Raw genomic sequence first — 27,208 nt, 5'->3', positions numbered from 1 at the left:
CTTTTTTTTTTTTTTTTTTAAGGCAGAGTTTCACTCTTGTTGCCCAGGCTGGAGTGCAATGGCAAGATCTCGGGTCACCGCAACCTCCGCCTCCCGGGTTCAAGTGATTCTCCTGCCTCAGCCTTCCGCGCCACCACGCCCGGCTAATTTTGTATTTTTAGTAGAGCCGGAGTTTCTCCATGTTGGTCGGGCTGGTCTTGAACTCCCAACCTTAGGTGATCCGCCCGCCTCGGCCTCCCAAAGTGCTGGGATTACAGGCGTGAGCCACCGCGCCCAGCCTCTTTGAGCCTCTTGAATACAGGGGTCATGCCTGCCTTGCAGGTTTGTCTTTAGGATTAGAGCTGTTTGGGGAGGGTCTGGAGGAGGGTGTCTTGAGCCAACCCCAGCATCTCCCCTCCAGGCCCTCCCGCTAATAAACCCCAAGTAAATGTTCACTTTGTCAGTCCTCTCGGAGCAGGTCTCCCGGGACTCCTGTGCCAAGCCGATTTCCGCCCCCCAAGGTCCTTCTCCTCCTCTGTAGAAATCCTGACGCAGCTCCTAGGTTCCTTCGCGGTGACAGCCACCCTTTTCTATTTGTACGTAGCTGGAGTGTTTTGTGGGTACGTTCTCAGAACAACAAAGTGGAGCGTTTAAAGACTGTTCTGTAGGGTCCACAGCCTCGCCACCCCCAGCCCCTGCAGCGGCTTCTGATGAATGAAATAAGCGACGGCGCCCTCTCCCCCACCCCGCCCCCGCCAACCCGGCAGGCAGGGATCCCCGGCGCCGGTTCTGGCGGAAGCGGTCCCGCGAGGCGGGGGGACTTTTCTAGGTGGGGTGGGGGCTCTGGGACCACCTTTCGGGGCTTTTTCCCCATCCCCTGGCCCCAATTCGCAGCGTTTCGCCACCCAGGGCCCGCAGGGCTCCAAGCCCCTCTTCCCCAACCCGCGCGCTCAGGCCCCCGCCCTCCCCGGCGGTGTCCCCTGGACCCCCGGCGGAAGGGGTGGGGGGGTGCGGGGCCGGGAAGAGGGGAGCGCGGGCGGCGGAAGGTGGCGGGAGGAGGTGGGGGCTGGGAAGCGGGGTGCGCGGGCAGCGGGAGGGCACGGGCGGGGCTGCGCGGTAGTCACGTGGCGCAGGACCGGGAGGGTACTTAGGGCCGGGGCTGGCCCAGGCTACGGCGGCTGCAGGGCTCCGGCAACGGCACCGGCTCCGCGGCGCGCAGGCTGGGCTGCAGACTCTCGGCGGCAGCGTTCGGTGAGTGCCGGGGGCGCGGGGTCACCGCGGCGGAAGTGACCTTGGCGGGGACAGTGCCACCGGCCGCCGAGACTGGTTCTTCTGCGTCCCCGGTCGGGCCTAGGCGCGGCCCCGCGGCGTTCCTGGGGGCAGGTGGGGAGCCAGGACCCTCGGGACTGACCCTGACGGGCGGGCTGGGGTGGGAGCCCGCGCACTCCGAAGCGTCGACAAGAAAAGCAGAAAACAGCCCCGCCGGCCCGCCCGCCAGCCCCCTCCCCTCTGCTCCCCTCCCCGGCCTGTGCGCGGGACCCCGGCCCCCGGAGCGGGGACGCGGCCAGGAGCCCCGAGGGAGGCGCCTGCGAGGAAGAGCTCGGCTAGGTCCGGAGGCTGCTGCCTGGGGTCGCGCTCCCAGCGCCTGGGCCTCGGTGTCCCCGGGACAAACTGCCGAGATTATCGCATCTGCCGGCATCTATTTTCGGTTTATTTCCCCCTCGTTCCAAAGGATTTGCCTGGCCAACTTTCTGCGCAAGATCCCACACAATTCCTGGGACCCCAGAAGACAGGTCCTGTTGAACAGGGATCTGGCACTGGGTGGGCTGGGGAGGAACCCGCACGGAGTTAAATCCATAAACAGGAAGAGAAACCAAGCTGCGAAACCAAGAGGCGAATGGGCGATTGGATGCCGGGTGGGGAGAAGGCCAGGGACGCTCCCTGCCCCTCGACTCCAGTAAAGGGAAGCCGGGCAGAGTCCCTGGGGCCCTACCTCCCCCTCGGTTAGTAGCCCTGGAGGCCGGGGGGAGTTGGCCTCTGGGGAGCAGTAGGTGCCTGGGTGTGGGGCGCTGCAGGCAGGCTGGGGTGGGTGACCCAGCTGGAAGTGAATTGCACTTGGCTTCTTGGTGGGCCTCTGTCACCCCCTTCCCCAGGCATCGAGGAAGCCAGCAGGCTGGCAAGGAAAAGGATCCTAGCGCAGGCCCTACACCCCTCCTCCTAACGGAGGAGAGACCCCCAAACCCACTGGAGAAGCGATGCTGTGGGGCTCAAAGGCAGACCTGGCACGTTTTTGTAGCCTAGAAAAACTGATCCCCACTGCCTCCCGCCGGAGGAGAGGATAGCTGAGATGCACCCTCTTTCAGTCCAAACGTTCAGGAAGGTAAGGCGAAGAGGCCTAAGAGGGCGTTGGCTTGGTTAAGGGCTGCTCTTTCTCTTCCATAACATCGGTTCTTTTTTTTTTTTTTTTTTTTTTGAGATGGAGTCTCGCTCGGTCTCCCAGGCTGGAGTGCAGTGCTGCAATCTCGGCTCACTGTAACTTCCGCCTCCCAGATTCAAGCTATTCTCCTGCCTCAGCCTCCCGAGTAGCTGGGATTACAGGTGCCTGCCACCACACCCAGCTAATTTTTGCATTTTTAGTAGGGATGAGTTTTAACCATGTTGACCAGGCAGATCTCGAACTCCTGACCTCAGGTGATCTGCCTGCCGCGGCCTCCCCATGAGTCACCATGCCTGGCCTGGTGGAGAACTGTTTCTTCTTGGTGATGGTGACTTAGAACCCGCCAGCTCCTGGAGAAAGGGGCTGGGCCGCCCACCCTGTGTAGCTTTCCCAAAGACAGAGTCAGACGTCTCCTGGAGAGCAGAGGCTTCTCCTCCTTTTTGGTCATTTGTCCCGGAGCTGGGGTATCCCCTGGTGGAAAGGCACAGGTCTCTTGGCCCAGGTGGCAACGCAGACCAGACACGGCCCTGGCACAGCTCTCGCCCCAACAGCTCTCCTGGATGTTGGCTCAGGACAGCCCTGTTGTCAACTGGTCAGGCGGCGAGGGGTGGCAGCCCTTTGGCTCCAGGTTGAAGCGGCCCATGTGGTGCTGATTTAGCAGTTTGGTGAGGCTCTTCTCCTAGGCAGCTTCTTTTCTTTCCCTAGCTGCTGGACCTGGGAGTTGGAAGATAAGTTGCACCTATTTTAGGGGTAACAGATATTTTCTGTTGCTCTTGGTTGGATTGGGAAATGAAGGGAGATCACGTTTCAGGGGTGCCTTGGGATGTCTGTCGGTGATGTTCTCTTTCTTTCTTTTCTTTCTTTTTTTTTTTTTTAAGACAGACTTTCCCTCTGTCGCCCAGGCTGGAGTGCAGTGGTGCACCCTCCACCTCCCAGGTTCAAGCAATTCTCCTGTCTCAGCCTCCCAAGTAGCTGGGATTGCCGGTGCCCATCACCACACCTGGCATTTTAAAAAATTATTTTTAGTAGAGACGGGGTTTCACCATGTTAGCCAGGCTGGTTTTCGAACTCCCACCTCAGGTGATCCGCCTCAGCCTCCCAAAGTGGTAGGATTACAGGTGTGAGCCACCACGCCGGGGTGGGGGTGATTTTCTTAAATCTGTTAATGAGTTATGGTTGTGTAGAATAATATACCTTCCTTTCGAGATATGGACTGAAACATTGAGAGGGAGGAGTTACAGGTATGCCACTTCTTATCCTTTTCTCTTTTTTTTTTTTTTTTTTTTTGAGGCGGAGTCTCACTCTCTCACCCAGGCTGGAGTGCAGTGGCAAGATCTCAATTCACTGCAGCCTCCGCTTCCTGTGTTCAAGCGATTCTCCTGCCTCAGCCTCTTGAGTAGCTGTGATTACAGGCATACGCCTCCACACCCAGCTAATTTTTGTATTTTTAGTAGAGATGGGAGTTTCGCCACGTTGGCCAGGCTGGTCTGGAACTCCTGACCTTGTGATCTGCCCACCTCGGCCTCCCAAAGTGCTGGGATTACAGGTATGAGCCACTGCGCCCGGTCTGCTGCCTCTTTTTGATGGCCTGGTGTAAGGAAATTATTGGAAAAATGTGCTGTTGAGTGATATTTACTGGGCACTTCCACATGGTACATGTAAAGGGAGATGGTTGGGGTGGCAGGCAGTTGAGTCTAGGGGAGGCATGTACAGATGTGTTGTGCCTCTGGGACATCAGGGTGGCAGGCAGCAGTCTCTATGTCTGGTCCCAGGCTGCCTGAGAAAGAGTGTGTGGGAGGCAAACCTTGCACCCTGGCATAGTTGTTAAAGTTTATATTTACCCTAGCTTGTGTGGGGTAGGAGGTTTAGGGATCAAATTGCACTCTGTGTTTAGACTTTTTTTTTTTTTTTTTTTTTTTTTGAGACAGAGTATCACTCTGTCACCCAGGCTGGAGTGCTGTGGCACAATCTCCCAGGTTCAAGCAGTGCTCCTGCCTCAGCCTCCCGAGTAGCTGGGATTACAGGCATGCACCACCATGCCTGGCTAATTTTTGTATTTGTAGTAGAGACAGGGTTTCACCATGTTGGCCAGGCTGGTCTTGAACTCCTGACCTCAAGTGATCCCCTGCCTTGGCCTCCCAAAGTGTTGGGATTACAGGCGTGAGCCACTGTGCCCAGCCCTGTGTTTAGACTTTTAACTAATCTCGTTTTTAGCTTCAAGCCTTATCCTCCGCCTCTACAGACCACTCCTGTGCCTGTTTACTGGTTCTTCCAGGGGCCATTTTATTCCCTGTCTGCTGCTCCTCTTTTGAATTCTCCTGCACATTTTTTTGTTCGTTCATTCATTCATTCATTCATTCATTCATTCATTCATTGTTTGGTTCATGGCAGGGTCTTGCTTTGTCTCCCAGGCTGGTGTGCAGTGGTGCGACCATGGCTCACAGCAGCCTCGGCCACCCAGACTTAAGCGATATGGTTCCCACCTCAGCCTCCCAAGTAGTAACTAACTGGGAGCACAGGCGGTACCCAGCTTTTTTTTTTTTTCTTTGTAGAGACAGGCTCTCTCTGTTGCCAGGGCTGCTCTGAAACTCCTGGTTTCAGGTGATCCCCTTACCTCCTCCCACTTGGGCCTTCCAAATGCTGGGATTATAAGGCGTGAGCCAACTCCAGGCCTTTTTGTACTTTTAAAACTCTGCATCAGTGTATAAACAACGTTTAAGTTTATATGACTTCAGTTCCATTACATGGTTCCTTTTTCACTCACGGTTGTGAGATTTATTTCTGTTGATACATCCAATTCTAGTCCATTTGTCTTAAGTGCCCAGTGTGTTTATCTACTGAGGGACAGTTATATTATTTCGTTTTCACTATTATCCCCTGCTACAGTAAATATCCTGTCTCCCAGATGCTTAGAAGAGTTTCTGCAGGGCAAATGCAGGAGAGCTTGTTCTGGGTCCTGAGGTGTATTCATCTTCCGTCTTGCTAGATGTTGGCAAAGGGTTCTCCAGTGTGGTTGCATCAATTTACACGCCCAGCATATGCAGAGTTCCTGTTCCTGACATTTACCAACACTAGATACTACCAGACTTTGATTTTTGCCAATCTGATGGATTTGAAGTGGTACCCTTGTTTTAATTTCATGACCAGAAATTCAAATTTAATCTTTGCCATAGGAAAACATTAACCCACTTATGCCTAGTGTTCCATTATTGGAACGCTAAGCATGTGGGAGTTTTTACATCGTACTGCTCAAGGTCATCACCAAGGTCTGATGTTTTTACTCAGCAGCAATTTAAAAAGTTGCAACCTCTGGCATAAATGGGTTAATGAGTGACATTTTTCCTGTTTTTATTGTTGGTCAGTGATGGTGTATGTGCTGGTTTTTTTCTTTCTTTTTTTATCTGAGACGGAGTCTCGCTCTGTCGCCAGGCTGGAGTGCAGTGACATAATCTCGGCTCACTGCAACCTCCACCTCCCAGGTTCAAGCGATTCTCCTACCTCAGCCCCCTGAGTAGCTGGGATTACAGGTGTGTGCCACCACGCCCAGCTACTTTTTGTATTTTTAGTAGAGACGGGGTGTTGCTATGTTTGTCGGGCTGGTCTTGAACTTCTGACCACATGATCTGCCCGCCTTGGCTTCCCAAAGTGCTGGGATTACAGGCCTGAGCCACTGCCAGCCTATTTGTTTTTTATTTTAAATTTTAATTTTCTAAATAGAGATGGGGTCACTATCCTGCCCAGACTGGTCTTAATCTCCTGGATTCAGTTGATCCTACCACCTTGGCCTCCCAAAGTGTCAGAATTATAGATGTGAGCCACTGTGCCCAGCCCAGAACTGATGTTTTGTAAATGCTGGGTGCTGAGAAGGATGTGTGGCTGGCAGTCTTGACTGTGTTATCTGTCTTTACCAGGCCAGTAACTTCTTTGGTCTGGACATCAAGATAATCTAGCATCACCAGCAAGCTTGCGTGGAGGAGGATGGGACCAGTGTGGCCAAGATGGTAACGGGACCAGTAGAGAGCCCTGTAGAAGACATCTGGATATTCTGCCCTAGGAGACCTGGAGGGCTGGGCTGTGTCATGACCCTCTGACCTGCTGACCTGGACTCCGGCAGAATGTGCACACACAGTCACGCAGCTTCCTGGCTTGTGCAAGTCCTGGGAGGGCGGTGCCAGCCACAGGCTTCTCCCATTGGAGGGTTGGAAGCGTATATCAAACCACATCAGAGTGCTGGGGGCCACCTGCCACCCATTCCCAACCCACCTAGCCCTCCTGGTGTTTGGGACGCGCTTTGCTTTGGCAGTCAAGACAGCAGAACAAATCAACTTTTGAGGCCTTGTCACTGGGTACAATTGCCATTATTTTCCATCCAAATTAGGATACTTCTGAAAATAGAAATGATGACTCTGGGACAGCAAATGTTGGCTGTCCTATGTATAAGGAGGTAGCTTTTCACCCTCCCAGTGACTGAGGAAGTTTCTCCCAGATGGCACTGCTCTGAGCCTGGTGCGGGGTAGGCACTTGCAAAAGAACGTCTCCTTGCATCTTCCATCAGCCTTGCGAGATGAGTATCTGTTCCCAGGGCCCCAAGGGAGGAAAACAGGACCTAGCTGGATCCGAGAGCTAGGCCTTTCTGTGGCTCGCCGTCATGTCAGCCAGGGCCTCGACTGCCCTGGTGTAATCTCGCCCATGGTTGAATTAGGGAACCGCCGTGTTCTGCAGGCTGGAGAGAGACAGAATACTAACCTCATTGCAATCTCAAAGGATCTCTAAAAGCTTTTATAAAGCAGGCCCAAGGTCCTTTGGTATCCGATGCAGAATGGTGAATGCATTGGCTCTGTCAGCCTCTGAGCAAGTCAGTAACAGAACTGGGGAGCAGAAGCTTTCAGAACTTTCTAAAACATTGACTGACCAAATTGTCTTGTTTCCAGCCACCACCACCACCACCAACAAATCAGCTGCTGAGGGCCTTCGTAGTGTCTGCTATTTCAAGCATACGGTAGTCATTTTGTCTGCAGGATGTGGGGTTGCTGTGGCTGACCTTGTACAATATTCCACTCATGGGTGTCTTCAGGCCTATGGAGAGCAGCTTGCGTGGGCTGGCCCTGCAGCACCTGCTTTGCATATAGGTGGGCAGCGCGGGGAAGGACCTGTGAGTGGCCAGCCTGGTTCAGGTGAGGGAGGTGGAGTGGGGCTTCTCTGCTTCTCCTGGTTCCCTGGAAGCCTCCAAGGCTGATGAGCATCGCTGCTGCCTCTGCCCGCCTGCGTGCTGGGCGGGTTTTCTGACGGGTTTTCAATTGCTCAGGTGCTAAGGCTGCAGGGAGCCCGCTCCATGGGACAGATGGGCTGCTGGTGCCCGTTCATCAGGAGACTGATGAGACCGAGGCCTGAGAGCCCTTTGGATTTCGTTTTTGTCCTTAATTTAATCATAAGCCAAGAATCTGCTAACCACAGTTCCATTAGGGGAAAAGACATAACACATCAGAGGCCACAGCAAGGCTGTGATTCATACTCAAAAAGGAAAGGTCTCTGGGGTCTCCTCTGGGTCACTCCAGAGCACACTTGAGGTCAGCACACTCCCACCCAGTGCAGGGCTGCTCCAGCATTGAGGTACGTCTGGCAGATTGAAGTAGGGGAAGATGAAACTCGCTAGTCTTGTTTTGTGGGTGCATTTAAGTGATGGAAACTTCAGGAGCAACTGCTGTTATTAGCAGTGAGCGCCAAGACTAGTTTTTGTAGGAGAGAAAGAAACAAAGTTCTCTGGGAAGGTCTTACTGAGCCTTCACAGTCTCCCCACCTTTCCACTCTTGCCCTGCTCTTAGCCGCTCTGCTGGCCTATAAAGCACAGTCTTCATTTGTGGCTTCTGGCAAAATGTAGGCACTTGACTTTTGATTTTTTTTTTTTTTTTTTTTTTTTTTGGAGACGGAATTTCGCTCTTGTTGCCCAAGGTGGAGTGCAATGTCGTGATCTCGGCTCACTGCAGCCTCCGCCTCCTGGGTTCAAGCGATTGTCCTGCCTCAGCCTCCTGAGTAGTTAGGATTATAGATGCACGCCACCACGCTCGGCTAATTTTTTGTATTTTTAGTAGAAATAGGATTTCACCATGTTAGCCAGGCTGGTCTCAAACTCCTGACCTCAGGTGATCCACCTCCTTGGCCTCCCGAAGTGCTGGGATTACAGGTGTGAGCCACTGCGCCCAGCCAACTTTCCATTCTTTAGAGCTAATGATGAGAGGAGCCAGCAGTATATTCACACATCAGCGAATGTGGAAGAGCAAAAGACTGCATGAGAGATTTGCTAAGAATTCTTTCACTTTTTTTCTTTTTTTTTTTTTTTTTTTTTTTTTGAGACGGAGGCTCACGCTGTTGCCCAGGCTGGAGTGCAGTGGCGCGATCTCAGCTCACTGCAAGCTCCGCCTCCCGGGTTCCCGCCATTCTCCTGCCTCAGCCTCCTGAGTAGCTGGGACTACAGGCGCCCGCCACCGCGCCTGGCTAATTTTTTGTATTTTTAGTAGAGACGGGGTTTCACTGTGGTCTCGATCTCCTGACCTTGTGATCCGCCCGCCTCGGCCTCCCAAAGTGCTGGGATTACAGGCTTGAGCCACCGCGCCCGGCCTCACTTTTTTTCTTTATCAGCCAGGAGCTAGCAACTTGGCTTATTTGGAAGTTTTAGGTGTACATGTCCTGTCTCCTTAAATCCTTTACAGATTTAGAGTGCCGTCTACCTGAGGGCTCTTTGACCATGTAAGAAAGCCTTTTCTTTTTTTTTCTTTTTTTCCTGAGAGAGTCTCACTCTGTCACCCAGGCTGGAGTACAGTGGTGCAATCTCGGCTCGCAGCAACCTCTGCCTCCTGGTTGCAAGCAATTCTGCCTCAGCCTCCTGAGTAGCTGGGATTACAGGCACCACCATCACGCCCGGCTGATTTTTGTGTTTTTAGTAGAGACGGGGGTTTCATCATGTTGGCCAGGCTGGTCTTGAACTCCTGACCTTGTGATCCACCTGCCTCAGCCTCCCAAAGTGCTGGGGTCACAGGCGTGAGTCACCATGTCTGGTGTCTTTTTGTTTTGTTTTGTTTTCTTTTGTTTTTTGAGACAGAGTCTCGCTCTGTTGCCCGGGCTGGAGTTGCAGTGGTATGATCTCAGCTTACTGCAACTTCCACCTCCTGGATTCAAGTGATTCTCCTGCCTTAGCCTCCCAAGTAGCTGGGATTATACCCTCCACCATGCCCGGCTAATTTTTGTATTTTTAGTAGAGACAGGAGTTTTGCCATGTTGGTCAGGCTGGTCTCGAACTCCTGACCTCAGGTGATCTGCCTGTCTTGCTCTCCCAAAGTGTTGGGATTACAGGCCTGAGCCACTGTGCCCAGGCAGAAAGCTTTCTTTTTCGAGCTTGGTGGCAGCCCAAAACTGATTCTTTAAGGATGTCAGGACTGAACACCTCCTGTGACTTAGCAGCACCTCCTCTCCTTTGACTTTTCATTCCACCTCCTTCCAGGATCTCAAGGTCCCTATTTGTCCTGGGAGCAGCTTCAAGGTAGTCTGGGGTGCTGTTAAGGTGCTCTAGTTGATAGACTCTCCTGGCCACGCGCTGTTTTTGGCACGTGACAACATTCTACAGAGCTGGAGTGGAGCATGCTTTCACATAAGCATCCGCAGGTATGGAGAGAGAGGATAGGAGGAGCACCCTTTTCTCTCTGTTTTTTTGTGTTTTTTTTTTAACCCAAAGATTAACTTGGAAAAGGGGCAGAGGGGTGCAGTGGAACCCAGGTCTGCCCAAGCAACCCAGCTGACCAAGGTCTAGAGATGCATCTGCTTGCCGCTGTTCTTCCACCAGCCCGCATCCTGGAAAGGGTTCTTGTGGCACGCAAAGGTTCACATCCTTCCCTCATGAAATAAGGACTTTGTGTTCATCATCTCTTGTAAGAAGCAGAGCAGAAAGCACAGAATTAAGAAATAAAAGGGAAGTGTGTGCCTATACAAAGGGAAGTGAAAGCGGGTTGCTGTCCCATGCAAAGACCCTGGAACCTGTCAACAACGCAGCTTGTCATTTTCACCATCCGCATTTGTCCAGAGTGATTGAGATTTGTGTTGTTGTGGAGAGAAAGGCGCCTGTTGCACGATGGAGTGAGGTGGTCACTGCTCTCAGGACCTCTGTGCCTGGCTTCACACTTTTTGGGTTCTCAGCAGTCTTGGGACCCTTAGAGTGGAAGCATTTTTGGATGTTAAATGCTGGGGTTAATTGAAGTTAAGAGCTTGTTTTACTGGGCATGGTGGCTCACACCTATAATCCCAACACTTTCGGAGGCCAAGGCGGGCAGATCACTTGAGTCCAAGAGTTTGAGACCAGCCTGGGCAACATAGCAAAACCCCATCTCTACAAAAAATACAAAAGTTAGCTGGGTGTAGTGGTGCATGCCTGTAGTCCCAGCTACTTAGGACGCTGAGGGGAGCAGATCTCTCGAGCCCAGGAGGCAGAGGCTGCAGTGAGCTGTGATCATGCCAGTGCACTCCAGCCTGGGCAACAGAGTGAGATCCTGTCTCAAAACAAACAAACAAATGAACTTTCTTTTCATTTAAACTCTTCTCGCCTGTAATCCCAGCACTTTGGGAGGCCAAGGCAGGTGGATCACGAGGTCAGGAGATCGAGACCATCCTGGCTAACACGGTGAAACCCCGTCTCTACTAAAAATACAAAAAATTAGCTGGGCGTGGTGGTGGGTGCCTGTAGTCCCAGTTACTCGGGAGGCTGAGGCAGGAGAATGCCGTGAACCCGGGAGGCAGAGCTTGCAGTGAGCCGAGATCGCGCCACTGTACTCTAGCCTGGGCGACAGAGCAAGACTCCGTCTCAAAAAAAAAAAAAAAAAAAACTCTTCTCGGCGTTGGGGACCTATTGGAATAGGTTTAGTGTGAACTGAGGGCTAGAAGTGGTGGAGGAAGAGAAGAGAGGGAGGGAACAGAGCCCACTGAAGCAACTGCCCTTCCTACCTTATCATTGCACGCCAGGCGTGTGCTGGCGCTTCAGTCCTCAGTTCATTCTTGACTGCCACCTGAGACATGGTGGTTACTAGCTCCATTTTACAGGTGGTGAAACTGAGGCTTGGAGAAGGTCAGACCCCAAGAGTGCCATTTAGTCAGTGGCAGAGCCAGATCCAAATGCAGGTCTCCTGACTCCAAGTGCGGGGCTCATTTTATCAGCCGGTTGCAGCAGGCTGGCGGCCCCTTGAACCCCAACCTGGATGCCATGTGGGAGGAGCAGAGAAGCCAGGAACACCACAGCCCTGGGCCAAAGTGCGGGACTGAAAGAACTTCCCAGCGCTCAGGCTGGGACTAGTGGAACGGGCTGGACCCTGGGGCTGGTGGTGGCGGGCCCAGGGAGCCTGGGAATGAGTGGGGAGCACAGGCAGGTGTGGGAGGGCCTGGGAACCATGAAAAGAGGGTGGGTTCAGGGAAGTTGCCCACTAGTGAAGTGGCGAGGGGGCCCTGTGGGACTCCAGGGAATAGCCGTGGCAGGTTGTCATCCAGCAGCTGAGGGCCATTGGACATGGCAGCTGCCTGTGTTCTCAGCCACCACAGAAACCAAAGAAATCTTGGTTTAAAAATTCAAGTTGCCATAGAAACGCTCCCATCCTCGACTTGGCTTATTATTTAAAATAACATCTCTACAGCACAAAAGCCCCCGGGGACATCCGAGGACACTCCTGTCTGCCCACGAGACACGCTCACCTCACAGTGTGGAGGCTGTATGGGTCGCTGACACGCAGGACCACGTGAGATGCTGCCTACCCACAATTCACGGAAAAGGGGAAGATTATTAAGGAAGTCGCTAGGAGCCAGGTCCAGTGGCTCATGCCTGTAATCCCAGCACTTCGGGAAGCTGAGGCAGTGAGATCCCTTGAGGCCAGGAGTTCGAGACCAGCCTGGCCAACATAGCGAAACCCCGACTATACTAAAAAAAACCAGATGTGGTAGCACAGGCGTGTAATCCCAGCTACTCAGGAGGCTGAGGCACAAGAATCCCTTGAACCTGGGAGGTGGAGGTTTCAGTGAGCCAAGATTGCACCTCTGTACTCCAGCGTGGGCCACAGAGTGAGACTCCTGTCTCAAAGTCACCAGGGAGGAAGCTCATTGGTGGGAAGGAAGACCAAATTGGAAATGCTGTGAGGAATCATTAAACCAAATGTCCTTTTATCAGTTTGGTGGCTCAGGGCCTTTAGTAACACCGCCAACTATTTTTCCTAGAAGAAACGAAACTGAAGTAATAGGAACATAGTCACTTTTTCTTTTTTTCTTAAAAGTAAGAGTATGTTGTGAAAAAAAAGTCTTCCCACTGTAGTGACCGACAACTGTACATCGTCCTCGGCATTTCGCGTGTAGTAGCAGGAGTGTGCCTGCATGTGTAGATTGTTGAAAGGGTCAGACGCTTATGGTCCTCGGTCACCCACAGCTTGCTTTTTCCCCACTTAACACTGGGACTTGGGGCATTTTTACTTTGTTAGTACAATAGAATTTACTTCAACTAGCTGCTTTTTTATTTTTATTTTATTTATTTATTTTATTATTATTTTTAGACGAAGTCTCTATCTGTTGCCCAGGCTGGAGTGCAGTGGCGCAATCTCAGCTCAGTGCAACTTCCGCCTCCTGGGTTCAAGCAATTCTACTGCCTCAGCCTCCCAGGTAGCTGGGATTACAGGTATGAGCCACCACACCTGGCTCATTTTTGTATTTTTAGTAGAGATGGGGTTTCACCATGTTGGCCAGGGTGGGCTTGAACTCCTGACCTCAGATGATCCGCCCACCTAGGCCTCCCAAAGTGCTGGGATTACAGGCATGAGCCACCGCGTTCGGCCTATTTTTATTTTTATTTTTTTTAATTTTTGAGACGGAGTTTTGCTCTTGTTGCCCAGGCTGGAGTGCAATAGTGCAATCTCGGCTCACTGCAACCTTTGCCTCCTGAGTTCAAGCAATTCTCCCGCCTCAGCCTCCCAAGTAGCTGGGATTGCAGGCATGCGCCACCATGCCTGGCTAATTTTTTTGTATTTAGTAGAGACAGGGTTTCACCATGTTAGTAAGGCTGATCTTGAACTCCTGACCTCAGGTGGTCCAACCACCTCGGCTACAGGCATGCGCCATGGTGCCTGGCCAACTAGTTGCTTTTTTAATGGTTGCTTCATATTCTATTTAACCACTTACTATAATTTAACAATTACTCTGTTACTAGATACTTGCTTCATTTCTGGTCTTTTGCTAATGCAAAAATTATTTAGCGAGCACTCCTGTGCATGTATCTTTGCATTTTGTGGGATACATTTCTAAATGTCAGGTTGCCAAGTCCCAGGACATGCAGATTTAGAAACTGGTGGGTGTTGCCGTATATCAAGGAAAGGAAGCCTAAAGTATATGTTAGTACTGCTTTGTCAGTTTTTGTTTTAAAGAGACTTTTCAATTTAATGCAAGCATTTTCCTTTGAAGGCTATGTTTTCTGTCAATCCTAGGCTTTCCTCCAGCATTACTTTAAAAAAAAAAACTTTATTTTCTTTAGAGATGGGGTCTCACTATGTTGTCAAGGCTGGTCTTGAACTCCTGGTCTCAAGTGATCCACTTGCCTTGGCCTCCCAAAGTACTGGGGTTATAGGTGTGAGCCACCGCACCCGGCCCATTTTTAAAAGGGCATTGATTTTTTTCATAAAACCTTTATAATTAAGATCTGTGGGCCGGGCACAGTGGCTCACACCTGTAATCCCTGCACGTTGGAAGGCTGAGGTGGGTGGATCATGAGGTCAGGCATTCGAGACCAGCCTGGCCAACATGGTGAAACCTTGTCGCTAAAAATACAAAAATTAGCCGGGTATGGTGGCATGTGCCTATAATCCCAGCTGCTCAGGAAGCTGAGGCAGGAGAATCGCTTGAACCCAGGAGGCGGAGGTTGCAGTGAGCCGAGATCGTGCCTTTGCACTCCAGCCTAGGCGACAGAGTGAAACTCCATCTCAAAAGTCTGTGTTGCATGTGGTACTTTTTGTGTGTGAGGAGTCCAGTGTGAAGAGTCAGCCTTCAGGCAGCCACTTGTACAAGCACTGTCCTGTTTCGTCTCTGGCCTCACCTAGGTACGCTGATTCCTCCATGGAGGAGGTGCTTCCGAGCGGTCTGTTGGGTGCTCTGCTGATGGGCATCACCCAGCGTTTTATGATACATTTGCTGCCCCAGAGGGCCGGGCTCCTGTCAGAGCTACTTTCCACTGGCTGGGTGTGGTGGCTTATCCTTGTAATCCTAGCACTTTGGGAGGCCAAGGCCGGCGGATCACCTGAGGTCAGGAGTTCGAGACCAGCCTGGCTAACATGGCAAAACCCCATTTCTACTAAAAATACAAAAATTAGGTGCATGTGGTGGCGCACACCTGTAATCCCAGCTACCTGGGAGGCTAAGACATGAGAATTGTTTGAACCTGGGAGGCGGAGGCTGTAGTGAGCCAAGATCGTGCCACTGCGCCCCAGACTGGGTGACAGAACAAGACCCTGTCTCAAAAAAAAAAAAAAGAACTTTTTTTCCAGAGCCGTCTTGCTGTCCTCATATATTTATTCTCCCAGATGAATTCTTGCTTAAGCAACAATGCAATTTAAATTGTTCTTCAGATAGAATCCACAACTTCAGATAGTTCCAGTCAGTTTGTTAAGCACTGACACCACAGTCCTGTGACTTTCATGTTGACCTGTGACCTGTGGGAGGTAGAGCACCTCACTCACCCGCGGAAGCCCCTGGAGTGAGGGACAGGAGCCCCTGCCTCACCCATCTCCCCACGCTGCGGTTCTCTCCAGCCCTGGGTGCAGGCACCCAGGAGACATGTATTGATTTTGTTGAGCTGCTTGCTCAGGAGGGTGACTCAGAGTTCAAGCTGGAAAGCACTGGCTTGTGACTCATGAACCAGTCCCAGATCAAAGGGCTGAGGCATCAAGGTGAGAATTTTCCTTCCCAGAAGCCTCATCTCTGCAGCCGGAAGCAGAGCCCTTGGCTGACTGGAAAAACCAGAGAGGCCCCGGGAGTGGGTGGATGGCCAGCCCAGCCCCACCTCTCAGCCTGCACCTCGACCAGCCCACACCAAGCTTGTTTGTCTGTGTCCTGTCAAAACTAGGACTCCTGTCTTTTCTTACATTTCTTTTCTAACTTTTCTTACATTTCCCTGTCCCATGGGTGTTCCACTTAGGGCGTAATGACACGGACAGGCTCTTCACTGTTTCATGTCACTTACTTGGGCAGGTCTCTCAAGCTGTTCCACAAATCCATGCAAAGGCCGTTTAAAACTAGTGGAGCAATAGGCCGGGCGCGGTGGCTCAAGCCTGTAATCCCAGCACTTTGGGAGGCCGAGACGGGCGGATCATGAGGTCAGGAGATCGAGACCATCCTGGCTGACACGGTGAAACCCCGTCTCTACTAAAAAATACAAAAAACTAGCTGGGCGAGGTGGCGGGCGCCTGTAGTCCCAGATATTCGGGAGGCTGAGGCAGGAGAATGGCGTGAACCCGGGATGTGGAGCTTGCAGTGAGCCGAGATCTGGCCACTGCACTCCAGCCTGGGTGGCAGAGCGAGACTCCGTCTCAAAAAAAAAAAAAAAAAAAAAAAAAAAAAAAACTAGTGGAGCAGGCCCTGGACTCGGTCTAGTCCAGCACAGCCCCTTGGCTTTCTCTCCTGGCTCTGGCCGCCTGGCCCCCGGGGACACACACGAGGTCATGGCATGCTGCAGGCACCAGGGCAGGGAGGCGGGGAGCCCATGGGCGCCTCAGCTCCTCAGAGTTCTCCACCTGGGCCAGGACGAGCACGGGGGTCCACTGATGCCTGAGACAGTGCCCGTGTGTGTGCGAGCCTTTGACCCACATAACAGAGAGGTGTCCTGATGCCCTCTGTCCTCTCCAGGTGGATCTAGGATCTGGCTTCCAACATGTGGCGGCTCTGGGCCTCCCTCTGCTGCCTGCTGGCGTTGGGCGATGCCCGGAGCAGGCCCTCTTTCCATCCCCTGTCGGATGAGCTGGTCAACTATGTCAACAAACAGAACACCACGTGGCAGGTAGGCTGTGGGGCTGCGTCCTACGTATGTCCCCTCCCAGGTCGGTCTGTGCACACTGACTCCAGGGATGGGGAGCTGACTCTCACTGTGGCCCGCAGAACATTATGTCCTGGACCGTTGAGGAACAGCCCTGACCCCGAGTCACAACGGCTCTGGACCACGCCTGCCTCCTCTGTCCCATACCCCGTATTTGTGCATGAGTGTGTGTGCATGTGTATGAATGTATGGTTGTGTGCACGCGGAGGTGCGTGGGGGAGTAGGTGAGCTTTGGAAGTGTTCAAAACCAGCTAGCCCCTGTGACGCCCGCCGTGGCAGAGTGGCAGTTCATCAGTCCTGCCCCTGATTCCCTTTGTGTCTGTCCAGCTCTGACCCTGGGACTGAGAACCAGGAATGAGGAGTGAGCCATGTTGAGGGCCGGAGAGGGTCTCTGATTGTCAGCAAATGGGAGCAGATCAGGGGAGACACCCACTCTGCCTGTGTGTCACTCTGGGCTGTTCCCCACTGCCCCCCAACCCTCGTGCCCTCGAGCTGGGTAGGGCCCCTGGCTTTCCCTGGGTTGGGCCTGGTGTGTGGGCAGTGTGCCCATCCACCACTATCCCAGGAAACCCCTCAGTCAGTGGGTGACTCTCTTCCAGGCCGGGCACAACTTCTACAACGTGGACGTGAGCTACTTGAAGAGGCTGTGTGGTACCTTCCTGGGTGGGCCCAAGCCGCCCCAGAGGTGAGTGCCCGCTCCTCCGCGCCGCTGTAATGTGAGTGGCGGGCGTTGGTTTGGGGCAGTGGGAAGTGGGAGAGTGAAGGCCTCTCTGGCATCCGCAGGGCTCATGCCACCCAGGGCTACTGACACCGCTTGAGGTACAGCACTTGTCTCTTCTTTTCATATTTGTATTATTTACTTTTTATTTTATTTTTTCCTTCTCAAGTTATTAGTAGAGAAGATGCTGGTGCTTTCTTTTGTTTTGGGGAGGGTCTCTCACTCTGTCACCCAGGCTGGAGTGCAGTGGCGCCATGTTGGCTCACTGCAACCTCTGCCTTCCGGGTTCAGGAGATTCTCGTGCCACAGCCTCCTGAGTACCCGGGGCCGCAGGCTTGTACCACCATGCCCAGCTAATATTTGTATTTTTAGTGGAGACCGGGTTTTGCCATATTGGCCAGACTGGTCTCAAACTCCTGGCCTCAGCAAGTGACCTGCCCCCGTCGGCATCCCAGAGTGCTGGGATTACCAGCATGAGCCACCCCCAGTGTTTTCTGTTGCGCTTCTCCAAGGTATCTCAGCCCTAGGTGTGACAGACTAGGTCTGGGTCTCCACTATGTGGGCAGACTCAATCTTGAGTAATTTAAGGAAAATCTAAGAAAAGCCAGATGAGGCCAAGTACAGTGGCTCTACTAAAAGTACAAAAATTTGCCAGGCCTGGTAGCAGGCGCCTGTAATCCCAGCTACTCAGGAGCTGAGGCTGGAGAATCGCATGCACCCGGGAGGCGGAGGTTGCGGTGAGCCAAGACCGCGCCACTTCCCACGTGAGGATTGGGTAGTTAAGTTGCGGGACACTGCCTTCTGCACAATGGGGATGATACGAGAAATGATGAGAGGATCCTGGGCAGACGTTGAGGCAGGAGAGCGGGGCAAGAAACACTATCTGGACTGGATAAACTCATTTTAAAAATCCATTACATAAGCCTAGAAAGAAGCATACAACATCGCAAGTCAGACCAGGCATGGTGGATCACGCCTGTAACCCCAGCACTTTGGGAGGCCGAGGCGGGCAGATCATTTGAGGCCAGGAGTTTAAGACCAGCCTGGCCAACATGGTGAAACCCCATCTACTGAAAATACAAAAATGAGCCGGGCGTGCTGGTGCATGCCTATAACCCCAGCTACTCAGGAGGCTGAGGCACCAGAATCGCTTGAACTCAGGAGGCAGAGGTTGCAGTGAGCAGAGATCTCACCACTGCACTCCAGCCTGGACGACAGAGTGAAATTCTGTCCAGCCCGCCCCCCATCCCCAAAGAAAAAATCGCTAGTTGCATTGAGCAATGGGATTTCCTTTGGTTTTGTGAAAGTCGCAGGGACACCTGCCCGCAGCCTTCTCCTGCGTGTCTTCTTGTGCTCACTTCCTTTCTAGGGGATTGTGGCCCAGCCACAGTGACTGCTCTTAAACCCAGTGGCCTTTGCAGGGACTGGGGAGGGAGCTGTGGGATGAGAGCTTATAATGAAGACCTTCCTTTATCCAGAGTTATGTTTACCGAGGACCTGAAGCTGCCTGAAAGCTTCGATGCACGGGAACAATGGCCACAGTGTCCCACCATCAAAGAGATCAGAGACCAGGGCTCCTGTGGCTCCTGCTGGGTAAGGCCCTGCTGGCCGGCGGGGGAGGGGCTGGAGAGAGAGGAAGCGGCAATGGGGAGTCTTGGGGGATTCGGGGTGGGGACGACTCTGACAAGGCAAGTTATAGAAACTTTCTGAGTCCCAGTTTCCATCAATACAAACATCACAATCTCTCTGGCCATGAATTATGGCAAGGATTAGGCAGAGTGGCGGGCAGAGCATCCTGCAGATTGCAAGTCCACGTGTATGGGTGGCAAAGCAGCTCCCTTCCCCTGACACGCTGCCCCGTCCACAAATACCAGGAGCTCTCACCGCTACTCTGCTTCAAGAAAGCGTCCCTTTAGTGTCAGCGAGCTGTCTTAATTTGTCACTTAATTGTGGTAAAATACACGTAACAGAAAATTTAATAATCTTAGCAATTTTCTTTTTCTTTTTATTTTTTGGAGATGGAGTCTTGCTCTGTCACCCAAGCTGGAATGCAGTGGCGGGATCTAGGCTCACTGCAACCTCTGCCTCCTGGGTTCAAGCGATTCTCCTGCTTCAGCCTCCCCAGTAGCTAAGATTACAGGCATGTGCCACCACACCCAGCTAATTTTTGTATTTTTAATAGAGACGAAGTTTTGCCATGTTGGACAGGCTGGTCTCAAACTCCTGACCTTAGTTGATCTGCCCTCCTCCGCCTCCCAAAATGCTGGGATTACAAGCGTGAGCCACCACACCCGGCAACTATTTTCAAGTGTACAGTTCTGTGGCATTAAGTACATTGACAGTGTTGCTCAGCCATCACCACCATCTGTCCCCAGAACTCTTTTTCACCTTGCAAGACAGAACCTCCGTCCCCATTAACACCAATCCCCCAGCCCCTGGTGACCCCCACCCTACACCCTGTCTCTGAATTTGACTCCTAGGGACCTCATACAAGTGGGTCACACAGTATTTCTTTTCTGGGTGAGCTGTGTTTTTTGTTAAGAAAAAAACATGGCCAGGTGCGGTGGCTCACGCCTGTAATCTCAACACTTTGGGAGGCTGAGGTGGGCGGATCACCTGAGGTCAGGAGTTTGAGACCAGCCTGGCTGGTGAAACCCTGTCTCTACCCTGTCTCTACTAAAAATACAAAACAGCTGGGTGTGGTGGCGGGCGCCTGTAATCCCAGCTGCTCTGGAGGCTGAGGCAGGAGAATTGCTTGAACCCAGGAGGCGGAGGTTGCAGTATGCCGAGATTGCGCCACTGCATTCCAGCCTGGGCAACAAGAGTGAAAACTCCACCTCCAAAAATAAAAATAAAAAAGTAAAAAACACACACATACAAACTAAAACTACACATTTGACACATTTCAAAAATGAACCGAGTTCCCAGGCGGAGGTTCACGGTGGTGGCTTTCTTGCTTTAAAAGCTGAGTTGGGCAGATGTCGAGGCAGGAGAGCGGGGCAAGTGGCTCATCATGCCTCTAATCCCAGCGCTTTGGGAGGCCGAGGTGGGCAAATCACTTGAACCCAGGAGTTCAAGACCAGTCTGGCCAACATAGCAAGACCCCATTTCTACCAAAGAAAATGAAAGCTGAGTTTGAGCCCCAGGCGCCTCCCCTGGTGTTGAGAGATCAGTTGCCCACAAGGTCTGAGGTGCCCCTGTGGCCCTTTGAGGGGACTGCGGCAGAGGGCCCAGCCCGGATGTGGCAGCCTCGTGCGGTGGGACTCGTTCCTACAGGCCTTTGGGGCTGTGGAAGCCATCTCTGACCGGATCTGCATCCACACCAATGCGCACGTCAGCGTGGAGGTGTCGGCGGAGGACCTGCTCACCTGCTGTGGCATCATGTGTGGAGACGGGTGAGTCAGGCTCTGCTTCCGCAGCGGGTTTAGTGCTGGGAGACCCTGGGCCCCGGCTTCTCAGTGCAGGGGACTCCTGGGACTCCTGTGAGTCAGAAGTGTTTCAGGGAGACTCCGGGAGTCTGGCAGGCAGGGCCTGGCACGGCTGCTGCTTCCTGAGGTGCCTGAACCAAGGCTGGCCCGGCAGAACTGTCTGAGGGGTGGTGTCCCAGCAAAACAGTGTCAGAAAATGTGGTGGAATGTCTGACCCCGGCCTGGTTCGTGTCATCGCATGTTCCTTTTTCCTGCTTGGGGAAGCAGTCTGGGCATTTCCTTATGTGTAGTTCAGGAGGATGGAGCCACCTTAACAGCAAGATGATGGCACAGAACTTCCCAGCCCAGCCTCGCCTTGGTTCTGCAGTAGTGGTGTTCGCCCGCTGCTGCAGATCCCAAACACCTGAGGCCTTCAGACATGTGTCTGGGCCTCTCCCCAGACTAGTTAAATGAGAATCACTGGCGGTTCTCATTTCAGAGAACTGGTGGTGCTCTCGTAAGAACCACCAATGGTGGCTTTTCGTAAGTACCTCGGGGAAGTTTAGTGTCCGCTCAGTTGAGGATCACTGTTCTACCGGGAAGGACACGAACGGGAGAGCCTCCTGTCCTCTCCAGGATCTTTGTGGGCAGGGGTGGGGCTGGGGGTTATTTCCTGCAAGCTATGCTAATCTAGGGAGCGTCCCTTGGAGGGTTTGGTGTCTGGGAGGGCTGCTGCACGACTTGCTGAAGGTGGGGCGGGTCCACGAGTGACCTCGGGCATGCGGGTGGCGCGCAGTGGTCTGGAGAGCCACTAGTGCTTCTTCCGGAGGTTTTCATGAGAGGCTGTCTTTTCAGCTGTAATGGCGGCTATCCTGCTGGAGCTTGGAACTTCTGGACAAGAAAAGGCCTGGTTTCTGGTGGCCTCTATGACTCCCATGTAGGTGAGTGTCTCCCCTCGGCCCCTTGCCGGCCAGATGGATTGTTTAAGCAGTTAACCATCGTGGCTTTATTTGCCTTTATAAAGTGGAGGTTGAGACAGAGGGCCGGGTGAAAGGTGCGAGCAGGTGCACAGGCCTCTGGCAGGACCTGCCTGGCATCCATGCTGCAGGCACAAGGCTGGCCTTGCGCCAGGTCTGCCTGTCCCAGCGGGGCTTCTTGGTGGGGGCTGTCGGTTGACTCCACTTTCTCCCGGGTCCCATCAGGGTGCAGACCGTACTCCATCCCTCCCTGTGAGCACCACGTCAACGGCTCCCGGCCCCCGTGCACGGGCGAGGGTGATACCCCCAAGTGTAGCAAGATCTGCGAGCCTGGCTACAGCCCAACCTACAAACAGGACAAGCACTACGGTAAGGGGCCTGGCCACGGCCGCGTGAGGCTGGGGAGCTGCTGCATCCTTCCCTGCGCTGCAGGGAAGAGGTCAGAGCTGAGAAGCCTTGGGGTCCAGGAACCCTAGGATAGGGAAGGAAAGGGAAATGATGCCCTCTTGCCAGGGGAAGCAGCACACTCTCCACTTGCTGTCTGTTCCACCCTGAACTCAGCCTCAGCCCTCCCAAGCTGGAAGGGACCAAAGCCCTCATTTCACAGGGGAGTGGCATGTCCTGGAGTCCTGGGGTATCCTGGCCTCTTCCGGGGCCGTATGCTCACTGTTCCCTTCTCCCACTTCTGAGCTTCCAGCCCCAGCCCCGTCCTTACTCCTTCAGGGGAGCCTTCCTCGAGCTCCCCTGGCTGGGCAAGTCCCTTTAGACGCACAGTCTTCCCCTGGAGGCCACCAGAAATCAGTGACTGGCTGATGGTGGCACAGCACAAGGCACTGTCACCGCCCTCCCCAACCGCCAGCTCGGTTCGTTTTCCAGGATACAATTCCTACAGTGTCTCCAATAGCGAGAAGGACATCATGGCCGAGATCTACAAGAACGGCCCCGTGGAGGGAGCTTTCTCTGTGTATTCGGACTTCCTGCTGTACAAGTCAGGTGCGCGCTGATACCGGTGGAGGCTCATGCTGACCCTCCAGGGGAGGGGAGCCCGGGGGGCCAACAGGACTTGATTGGGTAGGCAGGCAAGGGGCTGGGGAAGCGGCTGTGAGGGGCCTCCTGTGCAGGCTCACTCCTGTGGACCAGGCTGGCTCCTCACAGTCTGTCTCTCCACCTGCTGTGCCACCACACAGAATTCCGGAGGCCTCTCCCAGGGCCTCTGGGCTAGTTCCTTCCCATCCCTTAGAGTCCAGCTCACATGTGTTTTCCGTGGAAGCGCCTCCCTCCCTGGCGGCTGACATGCCTGCCCTCGCCTTCATGGCTTTGCATTGCTTTACCAGCATGTTCCCGTTAAAACGGCAGGCCTTTTGTGTCTGCACTGGCTGGCACATTTTCTTCATCTTTGTCTTTGCAAAGGCCTAGATCATGCCTCACACCAGTGGATGAACACGCAGGGACCTTGCCCTGGGCAGTGCTGTAGGGACTCGAACCAAGGAATCTGGACAGTCCCCATCCCCAAGTCCTGTCTTAGAAATCCCTTGCTCCAGATGAACGGTCTTTGCTGACTGCATCGATCTCATTAATATTTTGCTAGATGGGAAACTCCAAAGCTCTCAGCTCTATATAAAACAACAGTTTGATAAAGGAGGATGATTCTGGCAAGAAAAAATGACTGTAAAGATGGTAGTTCTTAGCACAGTCCTTGCCCATATTATTAAAATATGTGTTTCCACTTTGATAGTGATTTCCCTACCACAGGAGACTGGTTGGGGAGTCCTGAACCCCTTAGCCGGTATCTTTCTCATCAGCTAGCACTGGCCGCCACCAGCCCGCCCTTCTCCCTCACCTCTCCAGGGTGTACCTGGAGCAGCTGTTAAAACTCTTTAAGCCGTGTAACCCTTCTGACAAACCCTTACTTACATGGAATCCCAGTGTATAGAACAGATGAATCTGTCACCTAACATTAAATGTTTTACAAACTAGAATGTATTAGAAATTCTATTTTTAAAGACAACCAACAAGCACATTTTGTAGGAATCTATTTTAATATTTACTCAACAGATTTGAGTGTGTTGGGCCTTCAGAAATATATTTAATATTCCCCAGTGTTGTGGTAACCCTGGAGCCTTCTGATGGAGCAGCAGGGTCCCTCTGGAAGCTGTTTCTCCTGCCCGGAGGGTGACCAGCGGAGTGGGGGGGGTACTGTGGGGTGCGGGCCAGTGGCCTGGTCTTGGTCTCAGCCGGTTCTTTTCAGGTGTGTACCAACACGTCACCGGAGAGATGATGGGCGGCCATGCCATCCGCATCCTGGGCTGGGGAGTGGAGAACGGCACACCATACTGGCTGGTTGCCAACTCCTGGAACACTGACTGGGGTGACAATGGTGAGTGGCGGCCCCTTCCTGTCGAGAACAGGGAATTGTGAGCCACACACAGTGCCCGTCTCGGCTTTCTCTGTTCTACCTGCTGCACAGCCTCAAACCCTAGACCTAAGGCCAGGCTGTGAGCTCCTCCTATGTGCCAGGCACCCAGGAGTTTCCTTTTGCTGCAAGGGCAGACCCCGAGCAGCTTCAGAGCCCACGCCTGCCACAGTTCCCACAGCATCGCGCCAGATGCCGTGATGGGGGCGGCGACCGGGCAGGAGGGTGTCAGTGGAGGTGTGCCCCACAGCTGCCTCCAGAAGCCTCATGGTGCTGAGGGCTGTGCTACTGGGCAAACAGCAGGAGCTGCCAGGGATTGGTGGTTACTCCCAGGTCTTTTAGGGATGAGTCTGAATATATTGATTGACCCTTGTCACACTTAAAAAGCACCTTACTTTTTATTCCCAGGCTTCTTTAAAATCCTCAGAGGACAGGATCACTGTGGAATCGAATCAGAAGTGGTGGCTGGAATTCCACGCACCGATCAGTACTGGGAAAAGATCTAATCTGCTGTGGGCCTGTCCTGCCAGGCCTGGGGGAGTTTTCCCTGAATACAGTCAGGGATCGGGGTGAGATGGGGGTAGAAATGCCTTTTATTCTTTGAGTTCACGTAAGATACAAGTTTTAGACAGGGCTTGAAGGACTGGATTGGCCAAACCTCACATCAGCCATCAGAGCTGTCTTCCAAGGAGACACATCCCAAATCCTGGCTACATCCCAGCCTGTGGTTACAGTGCAGATAGTTAGGCCATGTGAGCCACTGCTGCCAGCACAGCACGTCCTCCCCCTATAGACCAGTGCCACAGGGAGTGCCTGCTGCCCCAGCTGACTGTGGCCCCCTCCCCGATCCATCCATCTCCAGGGAGCAAGACAGAGACCCAGGAATGGAAAGCGGAGTTCCTAACGGGATGAAAGTCCCCCCATCAGTTGCCCCCAGTACCTCTAAGCAAGCAGCTTTCCACATTTGCTATAAGATCAGAGGAGAGATGGTGTTGGGAGCCCTTTGGAGAACGCCACATTCTCCCAGACCCCCTGCATCTATCGAGTTTGCAGTGTCACAACTTCTCTGATCTTGTGCTCAGCATGATACTTTTTTAATAGAAGTCTTCTCTTTTGTGCACTCTGCTAATCATGTGGGTGAGTGAGTCGAACAGCTGGGAGCACCTGTGCTAGTTTTACAGATTGCCTCCTAATGGCGCGGCTCAAAACGAAACCAAGTGGTGAGGACTTGTTTCTGACCCACTGGTCTCTACCACCACAAGGAAGCTAGTTTAGGAGAAACCAGCTTTTACTGTTTTTTAAGAATTACTGCTTCACCCTGTCAAGTTAACAAGGAATGCCTGTGCCAATAAAAGGTTTCTCCTTCATCTTGAAATCGACTCTGATGGGATCTCAGAGATCATTTGTCACTGCCTATAGACTTGTGGCTGCCGTCTATCCTCATCCCTGCAGAGAATTACGTCCTGGAACTGCATGTTCTTGCGACTCTTGGGATCTCATCTTAACTTCTCGCTGCCCCAGCCATGTTTTCAACCATGGCATCCCTCCCTCTTAGTTCCCTGTCGTCCTCGTCAACCTTCTCTCTAAGTCCTTGGTAAGCTTGCCCTTGCTTAAGAACTAACAACACAGCTGTGCTCTGTTTGTTGTTGTTGAGAGAATCTCTGTCTGTCGCCCAGGCTGGAGTACAGTGGCGCCATCTTGGCTCACTGCAACCTGCGGCCTCCTAGGTTCAAGTGATTCTCCTGCTTCAGCCTGCCGAGTAGCTGGGATTACAGGCACTCACCACCATGCCCGGCTACTTTTTGTATTTTTAAGTAGATACGATATTCACCATGTTGGCCAGGCTTGTTTCAAACTCCTGGCGTCAGGTGGTCCACCTGCCTCGGCCTCCCAAAGTGTTGGGATTACAGGCGTGAGCCACCATGCCTGGCCTCTTTTTTATCAGCCACAAATCCAGTAGCAGCCTGAGGATTCAGCTCATAAAATAGGCCTGGTGTCTTGGTGATCTCACATAACCAAGATGCCATCCCGTGGAGAACCACATCCCCCTGGATGCCCTCCAGTCTTGGTTTGGGCTGGCGTCAGAGCCTGTATACAGTATTTTGAATTTGTATGCCACTGGTTTGCATTGCTGGTCAAGAACTCCAGTGCTTTGCATAGCCCTGGTTTAGAATCCTGTTACAGCAGTTCTTGGAAAGAACTGTGCAGAGGAAACTAGAAGACCCAGCAATCATTCCATTGCCCTGCCAAGGTACACCTCAGTACTCCCCTTCCCAACTGAGGTTGTGTGGGGCTAGCTCTTTCCAGAAGCATTGAAGTTTGGTTTCTGATGTGACTCAGAAGTTAGGAACCAGAAGCTACATCAAATAAGCTCTGAAAATCTGAGGAGCATTGTAGGAAAGGTTATGCTCATCATGGCACTTAAGAGATGCTTAACAAAGGTTACCAAAGCCACAATTCATAACCACTCACTCATCCGGTTTCAACTAGAGTATATTCATAACCTCAATAAAGTTTTACCTGCTCCCAAACTGAGTTGAATCATTCCACGCGCACTGTCTCCCTCACCTCCATCGTATCCCCACCTGCAGCTCCCTCCCTGCCTCTGCATGGAGCCGGCGGGGATGGGCTAGTGACAGAAGGAATTGTGGGGCATCTCGACCTCAGCTTAAGGCTTTGTTAGAAACACCTGCCTTGCAGTGTTTGTGACTGGGACAGAGCCCAGTGCTCTAATGCACCTCAGATCACCCCAATGGTCATCACTTTGTCACCTCAGTTCAGTAGTTTCTCCTGGATTCTTGTCCAAGTGACATGACGGGTGGAGGTGACAATGCCTTTTCAGTCTTTATCTAGACTCTCCAGAGTCACTCCAGAATAGAAATTAGAGTATAGGTAGGCAGTCCAACCTTTGCCTTTTAAAAAAAATTTGAGATGGAGTCTCGCTCTGTCACCCAGGCTGGAATGCGGTGGCGTGATCTTGGCTCACTGCAACCTCTGCCTCCTGGGTTCAAGCGGTTCTCCTGCCTCAGCCTCCCAAGTAGCTGGGATTACAGGCATCCGCCACCACACCTGGCTAATTTTTGTAGTTTTAGTAGAGACGGGGTTTCGCCATGTTGACCAGGCTGGTCTCGAACTGACTTCAAGTGATGCACCTGCCTTGGCCTCCCAAAGTGCTAGGATTATAGGCA

At 52.7% G+C, this 27,208-nt stretch overlaps 1 protein-coding gene across 3 annotated transcripts; it reads left to right on the top strand.

Moving 5' to 3' along the window:
- Positions 1 to 1,079: 1,079 nt before the first annotated feature.
- Positions 1,080 to 25,399, top strand: LOC105491189 (cathepsin B). 3 transcript variants are annotated; one of them, XM_011757362.3, is made up of 10 exons: positions 1,080 to 1,230; positions 16,319 to 16,469; positions 17,105 to 17,190; positions 18,702 to 18,816; positions 20,500 to 20,618; positions 21,486 to 21,571; positions 21,833 to 21,976; positions 22,484 to 22,600; positions 23,856 to 23,984; positions 24,429 to 25,399. In XM_011757362.3, exons 2-10 carry the CDS (start codon positions 16,344 to 16,346, stop codon positions 24,524 to 24,526), a joined length of 1,020 nt encoding a protein of 339 aa, XP_011755664.1. In that variant the 5' UTR covers positions 1,080 to 1,230; positions 16,319 to 16,343; the 3' UTR covers positions 24,527 to 25,399. The 3 variants fall into 3 exon arrangements, with proteins under 3 accessions (XP_011755664.1, XP_011755670.1, XP_024651627.1); XM_011757368.3 differs by lacking the exon at positions 1,080 to 1,230 and adding an exon at positions 1,342 to 1,362; XM_024795859.2 differs by lacking the exons at positions 1,080 to 1,230; positions 17,105 to 17,190; positions 18,702 to 18,816 and adding an exon at position 16,892 and having other exon boundaries at positions 16,319 to 16,433.
- Positions 25,400 to 27,208: the final 1,809 nt, after the last annotated feature.

The sequence above is a fragment of the Macaca nemestrina genome, chromosome 8, assembly GCF_043159975.1.
Source record: "Macaca nemestrina isolate mMacNem1 chromosome 8, mMacNem.hap1, whole genome shotgun sequence".
In the NCBI taxonomy this organism is placed as follows: domain Eukaryota; kingdom Metazoa; phylum Chordata; class Mammalia; order Primates; family Cercopithecidae; genus Macaca; species Macaca nemestrina.
This window is presented reverse-complemented; position numbering and strand designations above follow the sequence as displayed.

Excerpts from the sequence above, each read along its gene's own strand:
- LOC105491189 (XM_011757362.3), top strand. The coding sequence starts at position 16,344 with ATGTGGCGGCTCTGGGCCTCCCTCTGCTGCCTGCTGGCGTTGGGCGAT. Across the intron at positions 16,470-17,104 it reads AACAGAACACCACGTGGCAG|GCCGGGCACAACTTCTACAA; the intron begins GTAGGCTGTGGG and ends ACTCTCTTCCAG. Across the intron at positions 21,977-22,483 it reads CAAACAGGACAAGCACTACG|GATACAATTCCTACAGTGTC; the intron begins GTAAGGGGCCTG and ends TTCGTTTTCCAG.